Below are 23772 nucleotides of genomic sequence, written 5' to 3' on the forward strand. Positions count from 1 at the left end.
CAAGGTCTCTCTGTTACGTAGTTCTGGCTTTTCTGTCTCTCTCTATGTAGACCAGGCTGGCCTTAAACTCCCAAAGATCTTGTCTGCCTCTCTCTGTGCTGGGAGTAAAGGTGTGCACCACACCTAGCAGAACTCACATCTGTACCTTGAACACTTGCACTGCCATAAGAAAGTACACTTTTAAACCGAATATACCACAAGAATTTTAAATCCTGTGACTGAGAAAAATAACCGTGGGTTTTAAATTTTAAATCAAATCAACTCAAACTTGTGGTATCTTCAGATTGGGGTTTGTTACCCAAAACCATCACCAAAGAGCTCTAGTGACCAAACGGCTCCCCTCTGCTCTCTCCTGCCCTACAGCTGTACAGCTGATGCAGGTGTCACTCAGGAAGGTGACTTCCACAGCAGTGCTGTCAGGGGTGCAGCAGCCTGACTTCCTGCTATGCCTGCAGACCCTGGACACTGAGACCCTTGCATGACTCTTTCCCTCGGTTAACGCCATTCACGTTTCTTAGGGCTGAAGATCAGCTCCATCACTGCGCTAATCCAAAGCCCCAGACTCTTCCGTTTTCCCTGTCCTTATGATCACTCCGACTTGTTCTATGGAAACTCTTTTCTTGTGTCTGACATGTGTCTCTGCTTACTTAATGAGGCTTATATGTAATTATTCGGAAACTCTTCTGTGGTGGTTTAAATAGCTCCCATAGGCTTAAGGACTTGAATGCTTGGTAACCATGGAGTGACACTATCAGGAAGTGTGGCCTTGTTGGAGTAAGTGTGTCGATGGGGATTGCTTTAAGGTTTCCAATGCTCAAGGCAAGTCCAGTGGCTTTTTCTTCTGTTGCCTGTGGATCTAGATACAGAATTCTCATCTACCTCTCCAGCACAATGTCTACCGGAATGCCACCATGCTTCCCACCATGATGGCAACGCACTAAGCTTCCAAACCTATAACCCAGCCCCAGTCAAATGTTTACCACTGTAAGAATTGCTCTACTAATGGTGTCTCTTTACAGCAACAAAAACCCTACTAACATGTTCTGTGTTAACTTTCAAATTTAAAAAAGAAAAAGAAACGAAACTCTGGGAAGAACAGCTCACTGGCAAGAACAGCCTCTGGGAAGCACAGGGCTTGAAGAGCTTCTTCCACTCCATGGCACTGTCGCTTGGGAAGGTGATGGGATACAGGCTATAGTTGAATCTCTGTAGAAATGACCAGCTGTCGAGCTAAAAACATAAAAAAGAATTAGCGCTAAAAACAGAAGCCAATTTAGATTTGTTTCACTTTCAACCTTCTCTGTAACATCACAAACCAACAGCTACAAAATAAAACTGCTAAAACTAAAAGCCACACTTATATTATACAGTTAAAATTACTTTTTTACAGTTACTTTTATTTTAATTTACAGTTAAAATTACATCTATGTTATAAAGTTACAATTACTTCCTTCATTTTTATTTCAAATCTAAGAATCATAATGATACACTACAAACACTTTCCCATCAAGATCTAAGGCCCCGTGGATTTTGGTAAGTCAATGTTCAGGCCACTAAGATTGATCAGTCCAGAGAGCTAAGAATGAGAATCCGAGTTCAGATCCCCAGCGCAGTGCTGGGAGGAGACAGGGAAACAACTGTGCTGGCTCAGTCTGACAACAGTGACTTCCGGGCTAACCCAGAAATCTCATCTCCAAAAGCAAACAGAAAGGCTGACCACACAACGGTGACTCCTGCTTAGCCCCACAGCCCAATTCCATCTCCCTTATTTCACCCATATGAATTTTCTCAATTCTAAGCAAATTAAAATCAGAAAAATTAACTTATTACCATAGTACACATGATAAAATGTTTATATTGAGTGTCAGACTAATATAGCACCAGTTGAGTCCACTTATGTAAAGTTTAAATGTATACTGGCTTTCCTAATACACTATGCTAATAATCCTAATACATTATTCTACATATCCTAGTCCACTTTTAAAAATCATTAAGGACCCAAAATACATTTAAAAGAAAATCCACAATGAATTCTACTCTTTAGTTTTCCAAACTCACTTCTAAACACTGCCTTGGTCCATTCTCAAACATAATCTCTGACTGTTGTTTCCCAAAGGGCTTATGCTACTACAGCTGTGTAAACTGAGAAATGGACCCTCAGGAGGCAAGCGTCATCACTGTGATGACATGGGGTGAGGAGCACATGCTTTAGAACTTCTGGTTCCAACCCAAAGAGCAAACGGAAGTGACCGGGAGGAGGTGGGGATAGTGTGTCTTCAGTAACAATTGTGGTCAGGTACTCTTCAAAGCATGAGCATCTTCCCACAGTTTAAGAATGCTTTTGTTGTGACACCCTGCTTGATGTCCCTGTTAATCATCTTAAAAGAATAGCAATTCCATTTTCCCTTTCAATTTACAAATCACTTAAAGATCTTTGTAATATAACTTCAAAATGAAATCTTTGATATTTTTCATTTAATACTGGAATATTTTGCAATTTGGTCCATCAAATATCTGATATTCTTACATCAAAATCAAAGCCAAACATTTCACTTAACAATACAATAGCGAGCTGGGCCTGGGACTCAGACCTGTGTAATCCCAGCACTCAGGAACCGGGGCGGGGGGGGGGGGGGGGTTAGGGTTAGTTACCTAGACTCTAGTTAGTACCTAGGGAGCACCAGAGAGAGGCTGCTGAAGAGCGGTTCTAACAGAGCAGATTCACGTCCAGTCAGCTCTGCACTGTTCAGTGAGCGCCAAGTACTTACTCTGTCTTTAAAGCTATCGTGTAGTTGGTCTTCAGCAAAAATGTGGACGTGCAGTGGCTTGATGCTGAAAATCAGAGCCGACTTCAGCATGGTCACAGTTTCTTCCAGTCTGTCACCACAGGCGACAACGGCAAGGTGCATTTTCTCAGTGGGCCTTGTTTTCAGACCATACCTAGCAACAGAGAGAAGCATTTCCAACAGCTCAGTATGCACTCACTAATAAAGTACTTTACTGTGCTCAAAACCAGTAAAGTTTACAACTGCTTTTTAAAATGCAAAAGAAATACCAAGCTACACAATATTAAATCACCAATCGAGCATGTCTGCGCTTTCTCCGGTTTCCCACGGCCAGCATCCCAAGAGGCAAACCTCCCAGGGCATAGATACTCAGCACTCGCACTGTGTCAAGACCGGAAGCCTGTGTGATCTGATCTCCTGCCATTCAGATACCTAAAATCTGCATTTTTTTTAATTAAAATTTCTAATTCTATTTAAAACCCCTCCACATGCCTTCTTCAACCCAAAATCGGACCACTATAATGCAAGTAACGTACAATTTCATCCATAGATATTTCAGTATTTCATCTTACCTTAAGCCAAGCCCATTACAAGAAATCTGTTCATGTAACTGTTCACTGGCGTGCGTCCAGCTGCACTCACCGAGATGTGCAAACATTTCTGAAAGGACCTTACACATCAGGGTGTCTTTTAAGCAGGAAGGGTCTCCTCAGACCCCTCCCTGCCTAGGCAGGAACGTTCCCGTAACAGCAGTGGATTCAGGCTGGGGGCCCTTCCCGTCCTCTGGTGTGGCCTCCCCACACTGCCCTACCAGAGGCACTGGACAGAAGTGGTGCCTTCTCCCCACTGCTCCTTTAATCCCTTCCTCATATCAGCTCCGTCCTTCGTTTCCTAAGACGGAAACCACAGGGCACCACCTTATGCTTGTGTGACAAAGAAACATATCTAGTTCATCCAAGAACAACAGAAGTCACAGACACAGAGAAGACACGAGGCACGTAATTCTACAGAATTCAACGTCATCTACCTGCTAACTACTTCTCACAGTGGTTTTTAAAGTCTTCACTAAAATATCAGCCTGAGGACGGGGAGACGGCTCTGTGGCTGAGCACACCTACCGCTCTTGCAGAGGACGGCTGGATGCTGGAGCTGGCAGTCTCCCTCCCTTGCCCTCTGACGTACTTATGAGGAGAGGCTTATGTCACCACTCAACATAAGATTTTGCTTATTTTAGTATTGTTTAACAGGCTATCCACGGTTTCTGCTTTCCTAAATGGTCTCCACTGTCACTGTCCACAAGGTGGCTCACAACCATGTGCAACTCCGATGCACAGGTCTGACACCCTGTTCTGACACTGCAGGCACCAGACCGCACCTCTGCAATGCACATGCAGCATCGTGCAGACCCCAGCACCAAGTGACAAGAAGAAACGCGCACTGAGATCTCTACCCTCAGTACCAAGAACAGAAACAACTGCGGGAGAACTAGAAACCTGCTGTAAGCTTCTCCATTGCAGTTACGGAGAGCTGAAGTTTTCTAAGCTCTCACAGGGAAGCCACCTCTCTGGTAATTGTGGCCCAGAACAATGGTAGGGTCTTTATCATGCTCTTAAAGTCAAATCCCTGCAGACATAGATGCTACCCAAAAAGAACTTTCAAATAAAATCTACTTTCCATATAACAAGAAGAAATCTCTAGATAATTCAAAGAACACCAGCGGGCTCTCACAATTCAGTTAAGCATAACGTAAGTGGGAGGCACAGCACTGGCTGCCTGTGGGTATGAGGACCCCTCACAGCATGGCGGGAAGTGGGAGCTAGGTACACAGTTCTTGAGGCCCAGCAGGATCCAGCAGACCACTGGAAAAGAGACAGCAGCCTGGTCAGCCAGAAAGGAGCGGGACTACAAAGGCGTTAGATTTTGCTGCAGGCAACAGGAATCCTTAGCAGGCAGGCTTCCTACCCAGCTTTATTTCCATCAAAGATCCTCCCAGCCATCCTTCAAGTACTGCGAAGAGGCATTCCAACTGACAGCTAAACTTAGTGTCCTGAGTGACTGACTGGAAGTAGTAATGGTTGTTCTGATTGTCAAACTGACATACAGTGAGCTGGGAAGGAGGTCTCAGAGGAAAAACTGTCTAGGTCAGGCTGGCCTGTGGGCACACCCTGTGAGACACTTTCTTAACTGGGTTTACTGATCTGAGAAGACTCAGCAACTCAGAGTCCTGGGCTCAGTAACAAGGTGAAAACAAGCCCAGCACTAGTTCATACAAATGAATCCATCGCCCTCTGTTCTTGAGTGTGGGGGTAACAGGTTTAGGTCACCCTGACTTCCCACAAGGATGGACTGTAACTGAAATTTGGAAGCCTCCTTTCCATTGTTTGTGTAGGGTATTTTATCATAGCAACAGGAAATGACACTAAGACGGGGGGGGGGAAGGGGGAGCCTCTGAAAGTGTGAGGAAAGAACCTCACACAGGCAGTTCCTTCCCACCCCTAACTCAGTGCAGAAGCCCCTCTAAGGGCCTAAGCAGTATAAGCAGCCGTGCCTTTTCTTACCAGAGCAGTGTCTGGCGGCACATGTAAATTCTCTCATTTCCAATGACCTCCAGTATCCGAGGAACTCGAGGCTCACAGTATCCGAGGAACTCGAGGCTCACATAGAACAGGGAGAGCTGGGATGCACCTCAGTCATAAAGCTCAGGCCCAGCTTGCTCTGGGTTCAGTCTCCAACACCACCACCAAAACCCCAAAAGCTATGGCACTAGCGAATATCATAACAGAGTTAAAAACATGAGCACCTTTAAGTAAAGGAGACCTCTTCAAACTCTACAACCAACAAATACAGCACAGCACAATTGTGAGAGAATCATCACCATCAATACTTTGTCAAAAAATAAAATAAAGGGAAAGATCGTATTTCCCACATATTTCAAGGTGGACACAGAGACACTTACAGAGCAGACATAGCGTCCGTAACTGTGTGCATGATAAAACTTAACCAACAATGTTAAGCTTACGAGACTGACTAGTGATAGTGTGGGCAGAAGCGTGTAACACCATCTCTTCCTGAGGACTCAGGCAAACCCAGACCAAGGGGAATTCTGCAAAACAGAGTATCGCCTCACAAATGAGGAAGGCCCTGTCTATCTGCTACAGTCACCGAATGTGAGGGAGGTTTAGTTCTACTCAAGGAATTGAGTTAAGAGCTGGAGAGATGGCTCAGCACTTACGAGCTCGTACTCACTCTTCTAGATGACCAGAGTTCTGCTCTTATCACCCATATCACTCAAAACCACCCATAACTTCAGTTCTAAGGAATCTGACACCCTCTTCTAGACTCTGTGAGCACCATTCAAACTTGTACACAAACGCACATACGTGCACAAGAAAAAAGAAACTACCTTTAAGGTATTTTTCAGAACGATGACACATATTGCAAACTGGTTTACACTTTGTATGCACATGGTATAAAGATACAATACCACAAGCACAAAGTGTAAAAGAGGAAAATGAAGTAAAATCTCTAGTTTATGAGGCTGATAGAGTGGTGGTGCATGCCTTTAATCCCAGGAGGCAGAGGCAGGCAGATCTGGTCAAGTCCAGATTGATCTGGTCCACAGAGTGAGTTCCAGGACATCCAGGGCTACACAGAAAAAACCCTGCCTCATACATACAAACAAACAAAAAGAGCCTAATGCAGTGGTACCCTACTTCAGCTACCCGAAAGACTGAAACATGAAGATTACTTGCATTTACAAGTCAAATATCAGCCTGGGACAAGACAGAGGAATCTGTCTGTCTGTCTGTCTCTCCCCTCTCACGCACGCACACACACACACACACACACACACACACACAGATGTAATATCAACTAACCCTTCCCATTTGCCCACAGGATGCATAAGTGAGGATTTGAGACTTTATGAGCCCCATTACACACACTACAACTGCAGCTTGTATTTCATAACTGTTGGAAGGAGAAGACCCGAGTCTTCCCTAGCAACGATCCCTCTAACTGGCCTTCCAACTGATCCCTCAAGTGGCCCCTAAGCAGTTGCAGGAGGTACCATCTGAAGGTAGATGGATGGGCTTTGGCTCTGTAAGGGAAGCTGAGCTAAGCATGAAGAAAGCCAGCGAGCAGGCAGCACTCCTCCATGGTTCCTGCCTTCAGGTTCTCCCGACTTCCCCCAGGATGGACTGTGTGACCTGGAAGAATAAACAAATAAACCCTTTCCTCCCAAGCTGCATTTAGTCAGAATATTTTATCAAACTAGAGCACAACTACACATCGATTTATCAGTAAAGCTCAACCATAAATTCCTCTAAGATTTACAGTTTATCTTAAAAACATTTGGAAAAAATTAGAGCATTTACACATAATATTAAAATCAGTAATAACTAAAAGATGAGATAAGGAAGAGAAAAGCTAACCAGAAGATCAATGTAGTTATGTGATACTGGAATACAAGAGAAAGACTGTTTATACAGTGAAAGGTTTGACCTACTACCTAATCTCACCTACTCTGATCTATTAATGAAATAGTAAGGGCCTACCTAAAAGCCGCTTCCCAAAAGCAGTTCACTCCACAAACATCAGAGGGCAGCATCCAGTAGGGATTCCAGTAAGACAGAGAGACCTCCTTACACCTGACAGTGGGAAGAAACAAGAGTCCTGGTGAGCATTTATGAAGAGCGGCCAAGGAGCTCACTGAGTAACACAGTAAGTGCACCTTCAGCTTACGGCATAAGACTCAAAGTCCAGCTGCCATAGAGAACTGAAGCATCTTTAGAAAACCAGTGTCTTCTTCACTTAGGGAACATTATTTTAAATAAAACTGCTAGGTGAAAATATCTTATGACTGGAAATGTTTCCTGGTCAGGAACTCACTGGAAACATTAAGATCTCCTTCCCTCTGATGAAGACATTTTATCTTTTTCTTCACAGACTATACATACTATCTTAGAAAATTCATCTGGCCAACATCCATCTGGTCACAAATGCAGGTATAATGAGAGAAAAAGAATCGTTAAGGGCTGGAGACATGGCCCAGCGGTTAAGAGCACCCACTACTCTTCCAGAGGTCCTGAGTTCAATTCCCAGCATCCACATGGTGGCTCACAACCATCTGTAAAGAGATCCGATGCCCTCTTCTGGTGTGTCTGAAGACAGATGCAGTGTATATAATAAAGATCTTTTTTAAAAAAAGTACAAAAAAAAAAAAAAGAATCATTAAACAGATTCAAATTAAATGACTGAAACTACTCAATATTGTGTTTCAAAATGGAAACAAGACACTGTGCTGACAGTCCATAATCCCTACATCCCTGCTTTGTTATACTCCAAAAATATACCTGCAGCTTTCTTCTTAAGGCTGGATAAAAAGTGGGTCACGTTACCAAAATGGTCTTCCCTGTCACTTCCTTCCAAGGTCGCATCTGACATTGACTGCCCTTAGGGATGTAGTAAGGGAAGTCACTCACCTAGGACCTGTCATCTTAGAGCACGGAGCTTCGTTTTCTCCGTGGATTCAATTGAAAGTTGCTATTCTAATATCAAGATCTATAAAATGTCAGACTTGAAAAACCCTTTGGTCTGATGTCCCACAAACCTCTATGATCTATGATCTAAGACAGGAGTCCTCAGCCTAAAGTCATATTACCATCTCTAGGAAAGATGCACACCAGACTAATGACAAAAAAGACTCTGGGACCAGGGTCTGACTGGTGATCTTTAAATGCTGCCTACAAAACTCTGCATGCTATTGCATAAGCAGCTACAGCACTGGAGGTTTAAGATCACTAGGAAAAGTCATACTGTTACACGTAGTTTACCTGACAGACACATCAAAGCCCACAAAGGTATATATCTTACTTTTAAAAAGAAGTTTAGTCAGGAAAGTAAATGTGTACCTAACTGCATTTCTTAAGGCAGTCAAACTCAGTGGCCCCCTAATAACAAAAATTTCAAATTGTGTCAAAGTCAGGTACCTGAAAATCCATTTACTAAGCCTCACAAACTTTTCAGATAGAGACATTATCAGTGTTATTTTAACAGCTTATTTACAGTCAGTACCTAGCATGTATCTCTGTTCTTGGCCAGGAGTGGGGTTAGAGGTGGGAGGAGTGGGCGTGGTGGTCAGAAACTAAGCAGATTATTCCATTTCTCCTGTCAAACTGCACAACAGGGTAACAACGGAAATGAAAATAGAAATCTCATTTTCAATAAAAATTATGTTGTAAAATTGGGTGTAACAATACCATTTTCTGTTGCAGCTCTCACTCTATTTTACACAGCCATTTGTGCATTGTTTTCTAAATCTGTCTGGTCCTAAGGTCACTCGTTAGTGACCTATCCTCTGCCTGGTTAATCAAGCATCTGTGGACTTTTCCTTACGTCATCTTACTGCTTTAATGAATACACTGCCCTTATTTTTACAGCATGGCAACCTTGAAGCCCTGCTTCTTGGACCTTTGAACCCAAGGATACATAGGTAAGACACCTAAGGAGTATGGAGAAATAACATGAGCTGGTACAAGGCAGCAATCCAAGAAGCCAGCACTAAATGCCAGTTCTGTGGCAAGCTGGCCTACAAGTGGGTTCTCTCCCAGACAGCTTTTGAGCCAACTTCCTCCTGTCAACACCAAGTTCTGCTTTCTCTTCCTGTTTATTACTATATTATCAAGTGAATGATCAGATACACCGCCAAACACTAGAAAACCTGAAGTGAGCAAGAGGCCAAGATCACAGTGTCCAGTGGGGTGAGAAAATATCTTTGATATTGCAATAGGGGATACCTACCCAGCAGTTGGGCTCCACAATCCTCCAACAGCACTAGCTTGCACCCTACTCCACTGACCTAAAGTGGGAACTCCTGGCTGGACCTGCTCATCTTCCGAAACTGACCGCCTACACTGTAGTCCATTCTCCCCGTCCTGTCAGGTAATCACTTAGGTCACGCAGGCTCCCTCAGACACTCATTTCCCTCCGTCCTTAGTGCAGGGCTTACCTCCTTTCCTACGTCCTCGACTCCTCCTCTGTCCTGTGATAACACCTTTCTAGAGGGATCTCATTAAGTCCAGGCCACTTATTCGAGGCTCAGATGAGGACAAAGCAGTCAGGAGAGTATGTGGACTCAGGAGACTAACTCAGAGTTGCCTGTAGCTGGGCCTTTGAGGACGCAGCACCACAGCATCCACCTGCACTAGACTGTTAGGCTTTCCTCAGGGGCCTTGAAGACCACCTTGTATCAGCCAGCTCTACTTCCTCTGTAAAAAGCATCTACCTAGTAAACTGTCCTAATGCTCTTAGCACTCAAGAACACTAAGATCAGCTATGTTTATAGGAAAAATATCTACGGCCAGGTAGAGTTGAGGGACAGAGAAAGGAGGAGATCACTTCAGGCCAGAGAGTGAGTGTGAGGCTAGCCTTAGCTACAAGAGACCCTGTCCCAAAACAACAACAAAAGTAAAGATGAACGGGAGTTCATAGCACCATCATTCCTAACAGTCAAACAGTGGAAATCCACCCAAATGCCTGTCAGCTAGTGAACAGAACGTGTTAGATCCATTTAATGAACAGTACCAAGTGTAGTAACCCATGTTATGGATGAACTCTGAAAGGCAAACTAAATGAAAGAGGGCAAACTCAAAATCCACTCTTGAACTGATTCATTACGGGAAATGTTCAGGATACGCAAATCTACAACCACAACAGACTCACGGTAGTTGAGGGCTATAGAGCTAAGAAACAGCATGGGAAGTAACAGATACAGGGTCCTTTGTGGGCAGCCAGTGAACTCTCTTGAGAGCTAATGCAGGCATATCAAGTTTTAGGGTGTTTCTTGGTTTAACACCATGTTGAAAAACACAAGTACATAGACAAGATTTAAAATTTACTACTGGAGGTTGAGGCAACTTCAGTCAGTAAAGTGAGAAGCAAGCCTGAGACCAGTTGGGATTCTCGGCGCACAAGCGAAAGACCAAACCTGACAGCACCCCTGGGGCCCTAGCATTGCAGGTGGAGACAGGAAGGTCCCTGGGCTTGCTGTCCAGCCATGCTAGTTCCATGATCAGTGAGAAACCTGTCTCAGAAAAAGGGTGATTGAGGAAAGACACCAAATGTCAATCTCTGCTACACACGCGCGCGCGCGCGCACACACACACACACACACACACACACACACACACACACACACACAGTTAAAAATAAGTCCAGAAAAAGAGAAGCGACGTGGAAGCAGGACTCTTCGGGTCAGCTGTCTTGGATGGAAAGTCGGAGGCAGGTGAGCTTGAGTTCCAGGACAGCCAGGGTTAAAAACAAAACACAAACATCTGGCACCAGCTACTCGGAGGCTGAAACAAGAGGATCTGAGTCTAGGAGATGAGAGTGCTGTGAGTAATAGTGAGACCCGGCCAAAAACAAAACATTTAACAGTACTGCTCTCCTCAGTAACACCCCTCAAGCTTGACGCAGACTTAAATCCACGGACAGATGTCTTCTGAGGGGATCTGGGGGGCCATGAGCAAATGTGTAAAGAGCAGATGTGTCCTGAGTACATGTGATCGCTGATACATCAAGGACCTAAGCTCGGATCCAGAACAGGAAAGCCTCTCCCCCTCAAACCCCACCCTCCCCCATGAGGCTCAGAGGGTGACCACGCCCTCCTCTGGCCAGTGTGACTAGTGAGAGAGTAGACAAGAACAATTACTAACAGTGTAGCTGAGGAAGACTGACTAGTGTGTGCTAGAACTCCCAACCCCACTTTCCTCCCCGAGGTTTACAGCCCATGAGTCCCCACTGCACACACTGCCCCCGTGAGTCCCCACTGCACACACTGCCCCCGTGAGTCCCCACTGCACACACTGCCCCCGTGAGTCCCCACTGCACACACTGCCCCTGACAGCTCTCTCCTCTGTGCTGTGGTTCCACACCAGAGGGCAGGTGCTCCCCACCCTCAGCCCAGCTTCTCTGTGCATGAGTGTCCTTCCTTCATTCCCTCACTGCTCCAGTCAGATTTCCAGGACCAAGTCATGTAGAACACGGCAGTCTTCTTTATTTAATTAAACTAAAAAAGGTATTTGTTCTTTGTTTCAAAATGTCAACAGCAACCACAAGATTTCTTTAAAACCTGTAAACAACAGAAGATTTCCTTGACTCTTAAGGAAAATTTGGACTTGACTCTTGGAGGAAAATTTCAGGCAAATCCTCTGTAAGGATATGGCGGACTAAGCTCAGGGCTACAGGGCAACACTATAGAATCTGAAGCCTGGGCACCCGCGACCACGCAGGGCACTCGCGACCACGCAGGGCACCCGCGACCACACAGGAGACCACAACTCACACAGCACTTTAAAGACTATTCTCAGCACACTGCTACACTACCAAGATTCGCCATCTGCCTGGGCAACTCACCTGAGACTGCTTCATGTCTAGACCACTTCGCGACTAGCTCTAAATCTGACCGTCCCCATTCTCTAATGTTGTGAGCACTCAGAAGTGAGGGAAAGCAGTTACATAAACAGATGGCGCTGAAACGGTCTTACCATTTCATGACCTGACCAGAAAGCGCACTCTCTTCCCTTGACAAAAAGTAAATCTGGATTACAGATATAAAATTTTTTAAGAAAGGAACTTTGGAAGAAAGTTAAAGATTAAGAACAATAAAGAAAAAATAGCCAATCAGAAAACAAAAATTTTAACATCCACTTCAAGATACACTTTCCCAACAAAAACTGTACGGGGAGGGGAATTTCAATAGAGATGAATATTTATACTTTAAAGTAAGATCTCTAGGCCAAAAGTACACTGTTTAGTGAAATGAATATCTCAAAAAGCTCATAATATTAATTACCAGCTTTTATTAAATATTATGGATCAGAATTATGCTAAGTATTTGGACTGTTTTGTATGCTTCCCTCACCAGACAATTCTTATCTTCCGCATGATGACTGACGTCAGGGATGGAGGGAGCCTTCGGTGTGTGACGAGCCTACAGGAGTTAGTGCCCCAAGAAGGAGATTACTAGAAGCGGCTCTAGACCTGCCTGGCTATGTGGGCACACCAGAAGGTGTACGAAAGGATGGCAGCTGTTGTTCCCAGTCTGCGCAGTCACAAGTTTTGCTACAGCAGCCAAAGAACATTCAGCAGAGGTGTGAGCAGAAGCCACTCTACTGCCCAACAAGCCGGACGGAGGCCACTGTTTGACACTCATATAGCAGGTCCCACTTGGTGAGCCCGAGTAAGGGCCTGCCCTGAGTATCTCTACTTCCTCCAGCGTTCACTGCCCCAACTCCCCTCTCCTTCAAAAACAGATGCAAGGAAGGGCAAACAGCAGTGCAAAGGAATAGTGGTCAAATCTCTCTCTCAACTGTCAGTGGTTCTCGGAGTTTATTTGCACCTTAGTAATAGCTCGTGGTTAAAACACAGGTTACTGGCACTCTAGTTTACCAGGTTTCTCTACCAGGTCCCAAGAACAGATACTTCTCCCCAAAGAGTGAGTGTGTGTGTGTGTGTTGAGAGAGAGAGACAGAATGGATGCTTACATGAAAATTAAAACAATCAGGGTTGGGGATTTAGCTCAGTGGTAGAGCGCTTGCCTAGGAAGCGCAAGGCACTGGGTTCGGTCCCTAGCTCCGGAAAAAAAAAAAAAAAAAAAAAAAAAAAACCAAAAAAAAAAAAAAAAACAATCACCCTGCTTTTTCGGCCGCAGCCATCTTCCAGTAACTCGCAAAAATGGTAAATACAAAAGGAAAGAGGAGAGGCACTCAGTCTATGTTCTCTAGGCCTTTCAGGAAACATGGAGTCGTTCCTTTGGCCACATACATGCGAATCTACAAGAAGGGTGATACAGTAGGCATCAAAGGAATGGGCACTGTTCAAAAAGGAATGCCCCATAAGTGTTACCACGGCAAAACCGGAAGAGTCTACAATGTCACTTAGCATGCCGTGGGCATCATTGTAAACAAGCAAGTTAAAGGCAAGATTCTGCCAAGAGGATCAATGTGCGGATTCCTGAAGGGGGTGAAGAGAACGATCAGAAGAAAAAGGAAGCCAAAGGGAAGGGCACCTGGGTTCAGCTGAAGCGCCAGCCTGCGCCACCCAGAGAAGCCCACTTTGTGAGGATTAACGGGAAGGAGCCTGAGCTGCTGGAGCCCAGTCCATACGGACTCATGGCCTAATGGACACAAAGGAAAGAAAGGACCCAGACTGCAAAGTGTTTTCCTAAAAGAAAAAAAAAAAATCACCCTATCAGCTAGTTTTACTGTGCCAGGTAAAGTTCTAAGCAATTTATGCAACTATGTCACTTCGGTCCTCACAAATGTTCCACATCTAATGAGGAAGTCAACACACCAGTACATAGCAAAGGTTAAGGTGCTGACTCAAAAGCCTTCAGTCTTTCCTCTTTAAATTCTCAGTTCATCCTACCAGTGTTGACAGGACTCAGCAAACATGAACTTTAGGTCTAGCCAGTCTGAAAGGGAGAAAGGGAAGTGACAGTCATTTCAGAATGTGCATCAAGATATCAAGTGGTTAGTATTAAATATATGTAACTCTTGTCAATTACATTCCCGTGTAGCTAAAGATTCACTATCTACACCTACAGTAACAAAGAAACAAGTAAGAGAAGTAACTGTGTGACCAAGGAATCCTGCAAAAGTGAGTGGACTGGGGCAGGTTTGTGGAACTCTACTGACCCCCTGGAGGGGTCGAACTCAGCATGTGACAAGGCAAGTCCTTTACCACTGGGATACAAACTCAGCCCGTGGTCTGCTGAACCTGGGTCTCATTCTGTAGCCCAGGCTGGCCTGGAACTCCCAATGAAAACCAGACAGGTACTGAATTTTCCCTCCTCCTGCCTTATACCTCCTGAATGCTAAGAATACAAGTATAGGCCACCAAACCTAGTTTGAAATAATCACTTCAAATAGGATACACTAGGTGAAAAGAGATTTCTCTTCACTCACTGTCCTTACCATTTAAAAAATGTTTTCCTTTATAGAGTTGGGGTTCTTTTTTCCCAAGTACTTCTTGTTATATAATTCTGGGCAATTAATACTTTTTTTTTTGTTTTTGTTTGTTGAGACAGAGTTCTTCTGTATAGCCCCGGCTATTCTGGACATTGTTCTGTGGACCGAGCTGGCCTCGAACTCTGCCGGCCTCTGCTTCCGGAGCGCTGACTACTGCCAGTCTTTTAAATGTGTAGCTCAGGCTACCCTCGAACTCATGATCCTCCTGCTTCTGCACTCCTCAGCAAATCCTACTGGGGGCGTAGGATGTAGGTGATGGAACCTGAGAACACGCCTAGACCCCACATTTCTCTGTTGACAATCAAACCGTAAACCAGTAACTCACTATCTCCACGCAGGCTTCTCTTTACACCCGCCTCCCTCTGGAAGAGACCATCAACTCTCAGATACATACATAATAGCTCAAAGTGGATGGTACTCTCTCTACAATTCCTGTCTTCCACTCTCCAATTACTTGGTCTCAGAATTGCCCAAACACAGGTATCCTCCACCCAGGCAGTGCGAAACGCTCAGACTGTTAAGTAAACTGCCAAAACAATTTTCCATTTAAATTTCATAATTCTCACCGTGGCAGTGATTTATGCAAATCCACCAAATCATTATGCTGTGTTATAAATATCCAATTAAAAATGATATCTCATTCCCCCACTCCTCCCATAAAATATAAGCATACTAAGTATCGCTCACGTTTCTGAACTTCCTTTACGTTTCCGGAAAAAAAAAAAGTATTTTCAAAACAAAAATTCAAAGCTCGCTTTATGTCACGTCCAGATTTCTTTGGCCACGGTTACTGATAAAATGTTAAGATTTAGGAGGAAAATTTAGACACCTGGGGGGGTGGGGGGTGGGGGTTCAACAAGGGCGCCAGCCTGATTCTCAAATAGTTCAGCTTCGACACCATGGAAACAGGAGGGAATTCCACTAGCCGCGGTGTAATTAGGATTTTGTGGGACACCACTTACTCCCAACGAGCCTCTCTGAAAGTCGCAAAGTTATTCAATTTCTAACTGGTCTAACACTGGCTCTGAAGCCAGACAGACAGTGCTTGGTAGTGGGAGCGGCGCATCCGGCCCTCCCGGACCCTCGAGCCCGGCAATGCGGCCCGTACCTGCCGGTCCGGCCCGGGCCCGCGCTGCCCGCGCCTCTCCCGGTGCCGCGTCCGCCGTCCGCCAGCCAGGAAGCCACCGCGGCCTGCGGCCTGCGGCCTACGGCCGCTCCTTCCTCCAAGGACACTGCGAGCTGGCTGAAGGCGTACAGCAGCGAGCAGAAGCCGCAGGCCAGGCACAGCCCTACGACCCGCAGGTAGCGCCGCATCCCGGCCCGCGCTACCGCCACCGCCGCTGCCGCCCTCACCGCCGCCGCCGCCTCTCCCGCCCGGGCGAACTACGAAAAGCAGCAACGCGCAGCCGCAGCGTGACCAGCCCGGTTCCCGCCCCTCCCCGCCCCGCCCCTCCGCCCGATTCCTCTCCAGGTCCCTCTGTCCGGTCCCGCCCAAGCCCAGCACCCCTCACACCACGCCCCTAGCCCTACCATGCCCCGCCCCACGCACTCCGCGCCACCCCGCCCCGCGCCAGCCCCGCCCACATCCGGCGCCAGCCCCGCCTCTGTTTCAAACTACGTCCCAGACCTCATATTGTCCCTTCTCCGTGCCACGCCTAACGCCCGGCCAAGGCTCCGCCTCCTCAGCGCTCCCGGAAGCGGAGCTGAGCCCTAGCGCACTCCCAGCCTCCGCGCAGGACCATGAGATGGACGCTGGTTCCTCGTTAGAGATTACCCGGCTCTGAGCTGTGGACAGGTAGAGCGAAAGAAGCGGGGCTGTAGGCTGTTGCCCTAAATCTAGGATTTTTCCATTGCGCAGTTTGTGGCGCCGGGCAACTTGAATTCTGAGACATCGCTGCATTGACCAAAAAGAACCCGTGGTTACCGCACCTGCTAACTTTTCCTTGACTAATCCTGCTCCTCACGGACTTCAGCGTCCGGTCTAAAACGTCTGTCCTTCACGGGGTGTCTTAAGAAGGTGGCAATGCAATGGTGCAGTGCTTGCCCATCCACACAAGGCTGGGAAAGCAGCCTTGTTAGAGTTTGCTGACAACTCATTTGCATACCCAAAGCAAAACTGATACTCTCCAAACCCAGCCTCCCATCCTTCCCGCCGCACATTTCCCGCCACTGGCCAAGCCGTGAGCTTGGTTCACGCAGAAGCCTCGTGAGGACCTGGGGAGGGGGAGGGGCGTAGATATTGGGAATGTGCAGCTGGGGACTTTGGCTGGTGCTGGAGACCTGTGTTGACGATTTGACAAAGCAGAATGACTATAGCTTAAACTTCATGATTATTTTTAGATACCATTAGTCCCTGAATAGGCCTTCGTTGACCACCCGTGTCAGATCTAAAATACTTTCAACTCTAAACCTTTGAAGCAATCTCAGCGAACCAATGGTTTTCACCAATATGAAAGCTAAGAATGTCACTAGAAAATATTTGAAACCTGTCCATTTTTCCTGTTTGCTGTAATCAATCTGATGATCCAACCGGTGTCTGGAAAATGCCTTAACTTCTTTTATCCTGTGTTGGAACATGTTATTCCACCCAACCCGAATCCATGTTCCCAGGCCACGCACGCACAGGTCACTCATTTTTGCTTCAAAATCTCTTACTCACTTTCGAAGAGGGCTGTAGTACACAGGGTAGCCATCTGTAAGGGTGTGGACGAGCCCCAAAGTGCAGTTGCTTGTACCCCCCAGTAGAGCAGATTCCTGAGCCCTCTAAGGGTGGCCCTCTAAGGGAAGGAATTCTAGACGGGGCGAGCAATGAAAGCAGCTCTTGTATTCAGGAGACGGAGAAGCGTTCACGCCAGGATGAGTGAATGCATGAGCTGACAGGCTCTGACAGAGCAATGAGGCTGCAGAGGGGCAGCAGTTACTCTTGGAAACTCTTGGAGGTTTGAACTTGATCTGCTTCAAGGTTTTGAAGGAAGGAAGGAAGGAAAGGAAGGAAGGAAGGAAGAAGGAAGGAAGGAAGGTGATCACATTTGCGTTTTAGTTAGTCTGGCTTGAGTGAAGGCTGGGATGGAGATGAGAAATTTGAGTCAGTCCAGAGCTGAAACACATAAGTGCTTTAAATGCATGCTTAAAACACATTTATAAATGCACACTTGAGGGGCTGGGGATTTAGCTCAGTGGTAGAGCGCTTACCTAGGAAGCGCAAGGCCCTGGGTTCGGTCCCCAGCTCCGAAAAAGAGAACCAAAAATAATAATAATAATAATAAATGCACACTTGAAACAAAAACATTTCAAAATACAAGTAAAATGCACATATTTAAAAATGTACAGGCAAAACCACACTGAAAAGAATACTTAAAACTACATGCATACTTAAAAAGCACACTTAAAAGTGAAAAACCACTCTATTGAATCGTTCAAGTTGCATCTGGGTCACTGAGAAGTTTGCCCACAAAGGACAATGTGAAGGAGAGTCCAGGCTTAGAAGCTCTCAATCCTTGGCTCTACGACTTTGGCAAAGTCACCTGATGAACTATGGGTTATTTCCATCCCATAAGGATTAAATTTCCTGCCTTACGGGGGGGGGGGGGAATCCAATGAACAAGGAAGATGTATATAGAGAAAGAGAACATACATTTGCTCATTCAGTAAATATTTATTGAATATTTCCTACATGCCAGACAGGAGGCTCAGGTGCACAGCATTCAGGGATAAAAGAGCGACCTGCCCTCAAGAGGGAGACAGGCCAGTAAAAACACCGTACAATTCTTAGAGAAATAAAAATAAAAGGGTACCGAATTACAAGAGCACTAACAGAAGGGAGAGCTGGAGGGTGTGGTACCAGCTAGGGTAAAGAGCAAGGACCCAGGCAAAACGGCCCATTTAAAAGATGCTGAGGAAATCTGGCTTGATGGCCAACACACACAATTCCTGCACTCTGGAGGCCAAAGAAGCATGACCACCACAGGCTCAGGGGCCAGCCTAGTCAACATAGTAAGTTCCACATCCAACTGGGTAGGTAACACACTGTGGCCACATTTTAAAAACGGGAGGTGGGGGTGGGGGGTTGCTAATAATTGTTTTCCCAAGAAACTACATGGAGGAAGAATGAAGAATAATCTCTTGACTCACAGATCATAAAAGCACATTACAGTATTAAAGCCAGCCGACAATGCATGTAAATGTGTGTAAAGAATAATCATGTTCATCTTTTATAACCCTTTTAATCCTGTAATTGCAGAAGTTGTTGTGGCAATAAAAGGCACTCTAAAAATGAAAATGTCCCCGCTGCCTGCACACCAAGCCCCTGGAAAGCTGAGGACACACCGCTCTCTTTAGCCAGGATTCACACTCTTCATTCTTCTCTTCCTAAATGGACTTTTCTTACCTGAAAACAACTTTACCCATTTCAGCATCAAGTGGCTATCCCTTTTATGCATCTCACGTATGTACTACAAGTCGATATCTAGAGCCACAATCTTTAATTCGCCAGTGACAGGATAAGTAAATTCAAATTCTCAACTCAAAACAATGAACGTGAATGAGAGAACTGAAATTTAAGCATCAGGCATATTCGAGGTGGTGATACTGTAGGCAAGGACAGGGAGTGAAGTTTGAAATCAGTATGGAAGATTTCTCTAGAATTAGACAAAAGATCTCTAGGAGATAGAAAGCAGACTCGGGATTTAAATGAAATATTAAGAATCTCTATTTTAGGGCTGGAGAGATGGCTCAGCAGTTAAGAGCACTGACTGTTCTTCCAGAGGTCCTGAGTTCAAATCCCAGCAACCACATGGTGGCTCACAACCACCTGTAATGGGATCTGATGACCGCTTCTGGTGTGTCTGAAGACAGCTACAGTGCACTCATATACATAAAATAAATAAACCTTTAAAAAAATCTTTATTTTAGAAGGTACAGGGCTAGGAGAGTTTTGAGTGCTTACTGCTCTTGAAGAGGACCAGAGTTATGTTCCCAGTATCCATCTTGGGCAGCTCACAACCGCCTGTAACTTCCACTCCAGGGGATCTCATGTCCTCTGGGCTTCACATGCACAGACACACACACACACACACACACACACACACACACACGTTAAATGGTGCTCTCTTATCTCCATCCATCCCTCTGTTAGGCCACTCGAATATGTATAGAGTCCTGTCCAGTATTTCCTTCCAGTTTCTGCATCTGAGTTTATTTAAAAAAGAAGTAATCCTTTGGACAAGTGATCTTGCCCGGGTGTCTCAGGAGCTGGAATTACAGGTGTACATCGTCTCCTGTCTCCCCCGTATTTCTCTTAGACATGCCAGTATTTTCATAAAGAGAAACTGATTTTTAGGTAGCTGTGGGCATGCACACCTCTATTAGCACTGGAGAAGCTGAAACGGGAGGATTGCAAGGTTTGGGCCAACCTGGGTGATATAACAAGACCCCGTCTCCAAAGAAAATCCAAAACAAAAACTGAAAGTTTGGCTGAATGTGGTGGAGCATGACCCTAATCCCAGCCATTAGAAGGCAGAGGCAGGTGGCTATCTATGAAAGCAATGCCAGCCTTGTCTACACAGCAAGGAGAGCTACATAGAAAGACCCTATCTCAAAAAAGCAAGGGTGGAATGTCCTCCCTCTTGTTCTGTGCCAGACACAGTCCTCTCCATTTTGTGTCTCAGCCTCTCTTGAGCCTGACACTGTCCCTGGGCTTTGACTCTGGAAACTCAAGCTGCTTTCTGTAAAGACTTGCTTCCATTTGTGCTGCCTAGGCTTTTCTCTTCCCAAGCTAGTTTCTTGGTGTCCAGTTCTTCCGACTTTTGCTTCCCTCCCCGACCTACAAGTAGGCACAGGTCTGTTTCACTGTTGCCATAATTGTAAGTCAAAAGGGGATCATGAAAGCAGCACACATGAGAAGCCTAAATTATAAAACCTTGGTCTTCAGTTTAGTTCTGGATTTCCCTATGAACCTCTAGAGAGAAGTGGTGAGCAGACATCAGCTTTCTTCTGAGTCATTAGATGAAAACTAGGATTCAACCTCAGGACCCAGACCTCAGAACTCAGGGAAGGTAGCAGTATCTCATTCCTACCCTAAATTTATCTTTGGCTTATCCTCACACTTAGAAATAAAGCCATTTTTACAAAAATTATTAGTGTTAAGGGGTAGAAAACTCAGTAATTGGGAGAGATCGTTGCTTTCTCGCAGACACCCGGCTGGGTTCAGTTCCTAGCACTCAAGGGATGGTTCACAACCCTCTAACTGCATTTCAGTTCTGACCTCCACAGGCACCAGGCACACACATGGTTTCCAGATACTCATACAAACACAACACATAAAATGAACATGTATTTAATTAATAATTTTAAGTCTTTTTCATCCAAGGGAATTGAGGCAGTTTATAAAAACAAGAAAACAAAGTCAAAATTGTTATATATATGAAATTTAAAGAAGTTAGAATAAGGACAGCCATTGAGTTCTACATTAAATTATTAAAAGCAGCCAATTTAGGGGCTGGAGAGGTGGCTCAGTGGTTAAGAGCACCAACTGTTCTTCCAGAGATCCTGAGTTCAATTCCCAGCAACCACATGGTGGCTCACAACCATCTGTAATGAGATCTGATGCCCTCTTCTGGTGTGTCTGAAGACAGTGACAGTGTACTCAAATACATAAAATAAGCATTTATTTTTAAGAAAAGCCAATTTTAACTGAAACTTTTTACATCTGCAGCAAAACTGAGAATAATCAATCTAAATTGTCTTAAGAGAATGGCTAATTTCTTAGATGAAGTAAACTTTTGCAGAAACCAGTCTGAGTAAAGTTTCTAATTTGGGCGATAATGCAGAACCTTCCCTTCAGCACCCCATGAAGAAGAACTGGTTTGAGTTTTCAAAGTTGGTGGGGGGGAGGGGTTCTTGGTGATTAAGAACACTTGCTGCTCTTGCAGAAGACCTAGGTTTGGTTTTCAGCACCCATATGGTGGCTCACAGCCATCAATAACTCCAGTTCCAAGGCATCCAAAACGCTTTTCTTGCTTCCTCGGGCACCGCACACATGTGGTATATATATACTTACACATACAGGCAAAATACTCGTACACATAAAAACAAATATATTAAATAAATGACAAGAAAATGACATCTCAAATTAGTATGCTTAAAAGCATACTAATATAACAATATAAGCTGGAGTGATCACAAACAACTAGCTCAAACAACTGGTCAGTCATTCAATTAGCTGCAAATGCCCAAATGAGGCCTCAATATTCTAACGCAAACTTTCCAGTGGATGTTTAAGGCCTAGGTGAATTTTCTAAGGGAAAGCTCCCAGGCATCCCCTCCTTTAATACTTCTGTGTCTTACACATATTTTTACTGTTGTAGGGATGTCCCTTTATTTATACATCTCTGATATATGTACTCTGCATCTTTAGTATCTTTGTAACCAACTCTTGAAACAATAGCTAAAAGCCAAAGTATGCTTAATAAAGATGCTGAACTAGACAAAAAAATTATACCAGGAAAATACTGAGTTTAGGTAAGTGATGATCTGTGAAAAGATGCAGAATGTGAGGCAGGGGTGAGGTGCTTGTGCTGAAAGCATGAATGGGAACTGTTTGATTCTCCAGGACCTACAGTTAAACACAAAACAAGCAAGCAAGCAGAGACCCAGTGATCCATACTTGGAACACCGGGCTCGGGAAGTGCAGATAAGCAGGTCCCTTGGGCTTACTAGCTGGCCAGTCACCCTTGCCTACCTGATAAGCTGTGAAAAATCTTCAATTGAAAAACAAGGCCGAAAGTTAGATCAGTGTCTAAGAGCTGATCTTGCGCTTCTGCAGAGGACCCAGGTTTGACTTTCAGGACATAAATGGTGGCTGACACTATCCTAACTCCAGTCCGAGAGGATCTGACACTGCGGTGCATAAGCACACATGCAAGGCAAACACTCATAAAATAAAACCGAACAAACACAGGCACACATCTGTAATCCCAGCACTGGAGACAGAAGCAGGCTAGTTTCTGTGCTCTGTGCACCTGATACACACAGTGAGTTCCAGGTCAGCCAGGAGACATAGAGACCCTGTCTCAAAACCAAACATGTTTTATTAGAATTTAAAAAAATGAAACATGAAACACAGTGAGCGACACCCAAGGAATGACACAGGCAGTATCCATATAAACACACCTTACACACACATAAACATGGAGAATAGGAAATATGTCCCCAACACTGAAACCTGCCAGGACTCTACTTGACTTGTCACTGACGTATCTGGTCTTTCCACAGTATTTCAAGTGGTAGAGAACTGGCCTGTTGCATAGACAGGATGGTCTATACGGACTAAGAAAAGCCTAAGTCATAACATTTAAATGATGTGGGATAGCAGGTATGTATGTGTTATATAGCGGTTGTTTATAGAAAGAAAGCTTGTCTGTGGTAGCTTACAGTGACCCGGCTTGATGAAAACTAAACTATTACATATGTTGCTGCCCTGCTTAACAACATGTGCTAAGGGGATGGCTTAGGACTAATTATAAAGATGACTTCTCACTGTACATCACTGCCATGTCCCCAGAGACTAGTAAGACTGTAAGCTGCAGTTCCCTCCCTGGAGGTCTCCTGTCGGAAGCCTAGCCACCCTGATACTTTCTGTACTTCCTTCCTTCCTTCTTTCCTTCCTTCCTTCCCCATTCTCTCCGATGCCTACTCTCCCTTACCTCGATAGCAGTGGGAATTGTTTCCCATCACTTTTTTTTTTTCTTTTCTTGGGCTTGCTAGGCAAGCGCTCTACCACAGAGCTAAATCCCCAACCCCGTTTCCCATCACTCTTAATGGTGAGCAAAAGCCTTCCTCACTTTCTGCTTGTGAAGAGCACCAAACGTCCTTGTTTACTGTTCCCTTCTCTGCTACCCTTGAGCTCTTGTCACTGATTTTTCTGTACTGCAACTCCTCTACGTTCTTTGTTCTGGGCT

At 45.1% G+C, this 23772-nt stretch overlaps 1 protein-coding gene across 5 annotated transcripts in view; it reads right to left on the minus strand.

The window, feature by feature from the left end:
- Gxylt1 (glucoside xylosyltransferase 1) overlaps window positions 1-16209 on the minus strand; it is a 33409-nt gene extending 17200 nt beyond the window's left edge. For 2 of the 5 annotated variants that reach the window (XM_087556717.1, XM_087556720.1), the window contains exons 1-3: window positions 15924-16209; window positions 2769-2940; window positions 1105-1230 (exon numbers count right to left, since the gene is read on the minus strand). In XM_087556717.1, the coding sequence (XP_087412843.1) occupies window positions 1105-1230; window positions 2769-2940; window positions 15924-16129 (504 nt within the window). In that variant the 5' untranslated portion in view covers window positions 16130-16209. 5 annotated transcript variants of the gene reach the window in all.
- Window positions 16210-23772: the final 7563 nt, after the last annotated feature.

This window comes from Rattus norvegicus, chromosome 7 (genome assembly GCF_021556685.1).
Source record: "Rattus norvegicus strain SHRSP/BbbUtx chromosome 7, alternate assembly SHRSP_T2T, whole genome shotgun sequence".
Lineage (NCBI taxonomy): Eukaryota > Metazoa > Chordata > Mammalia > Rodentia > Muridae > Rattus > Rattus norvegicus.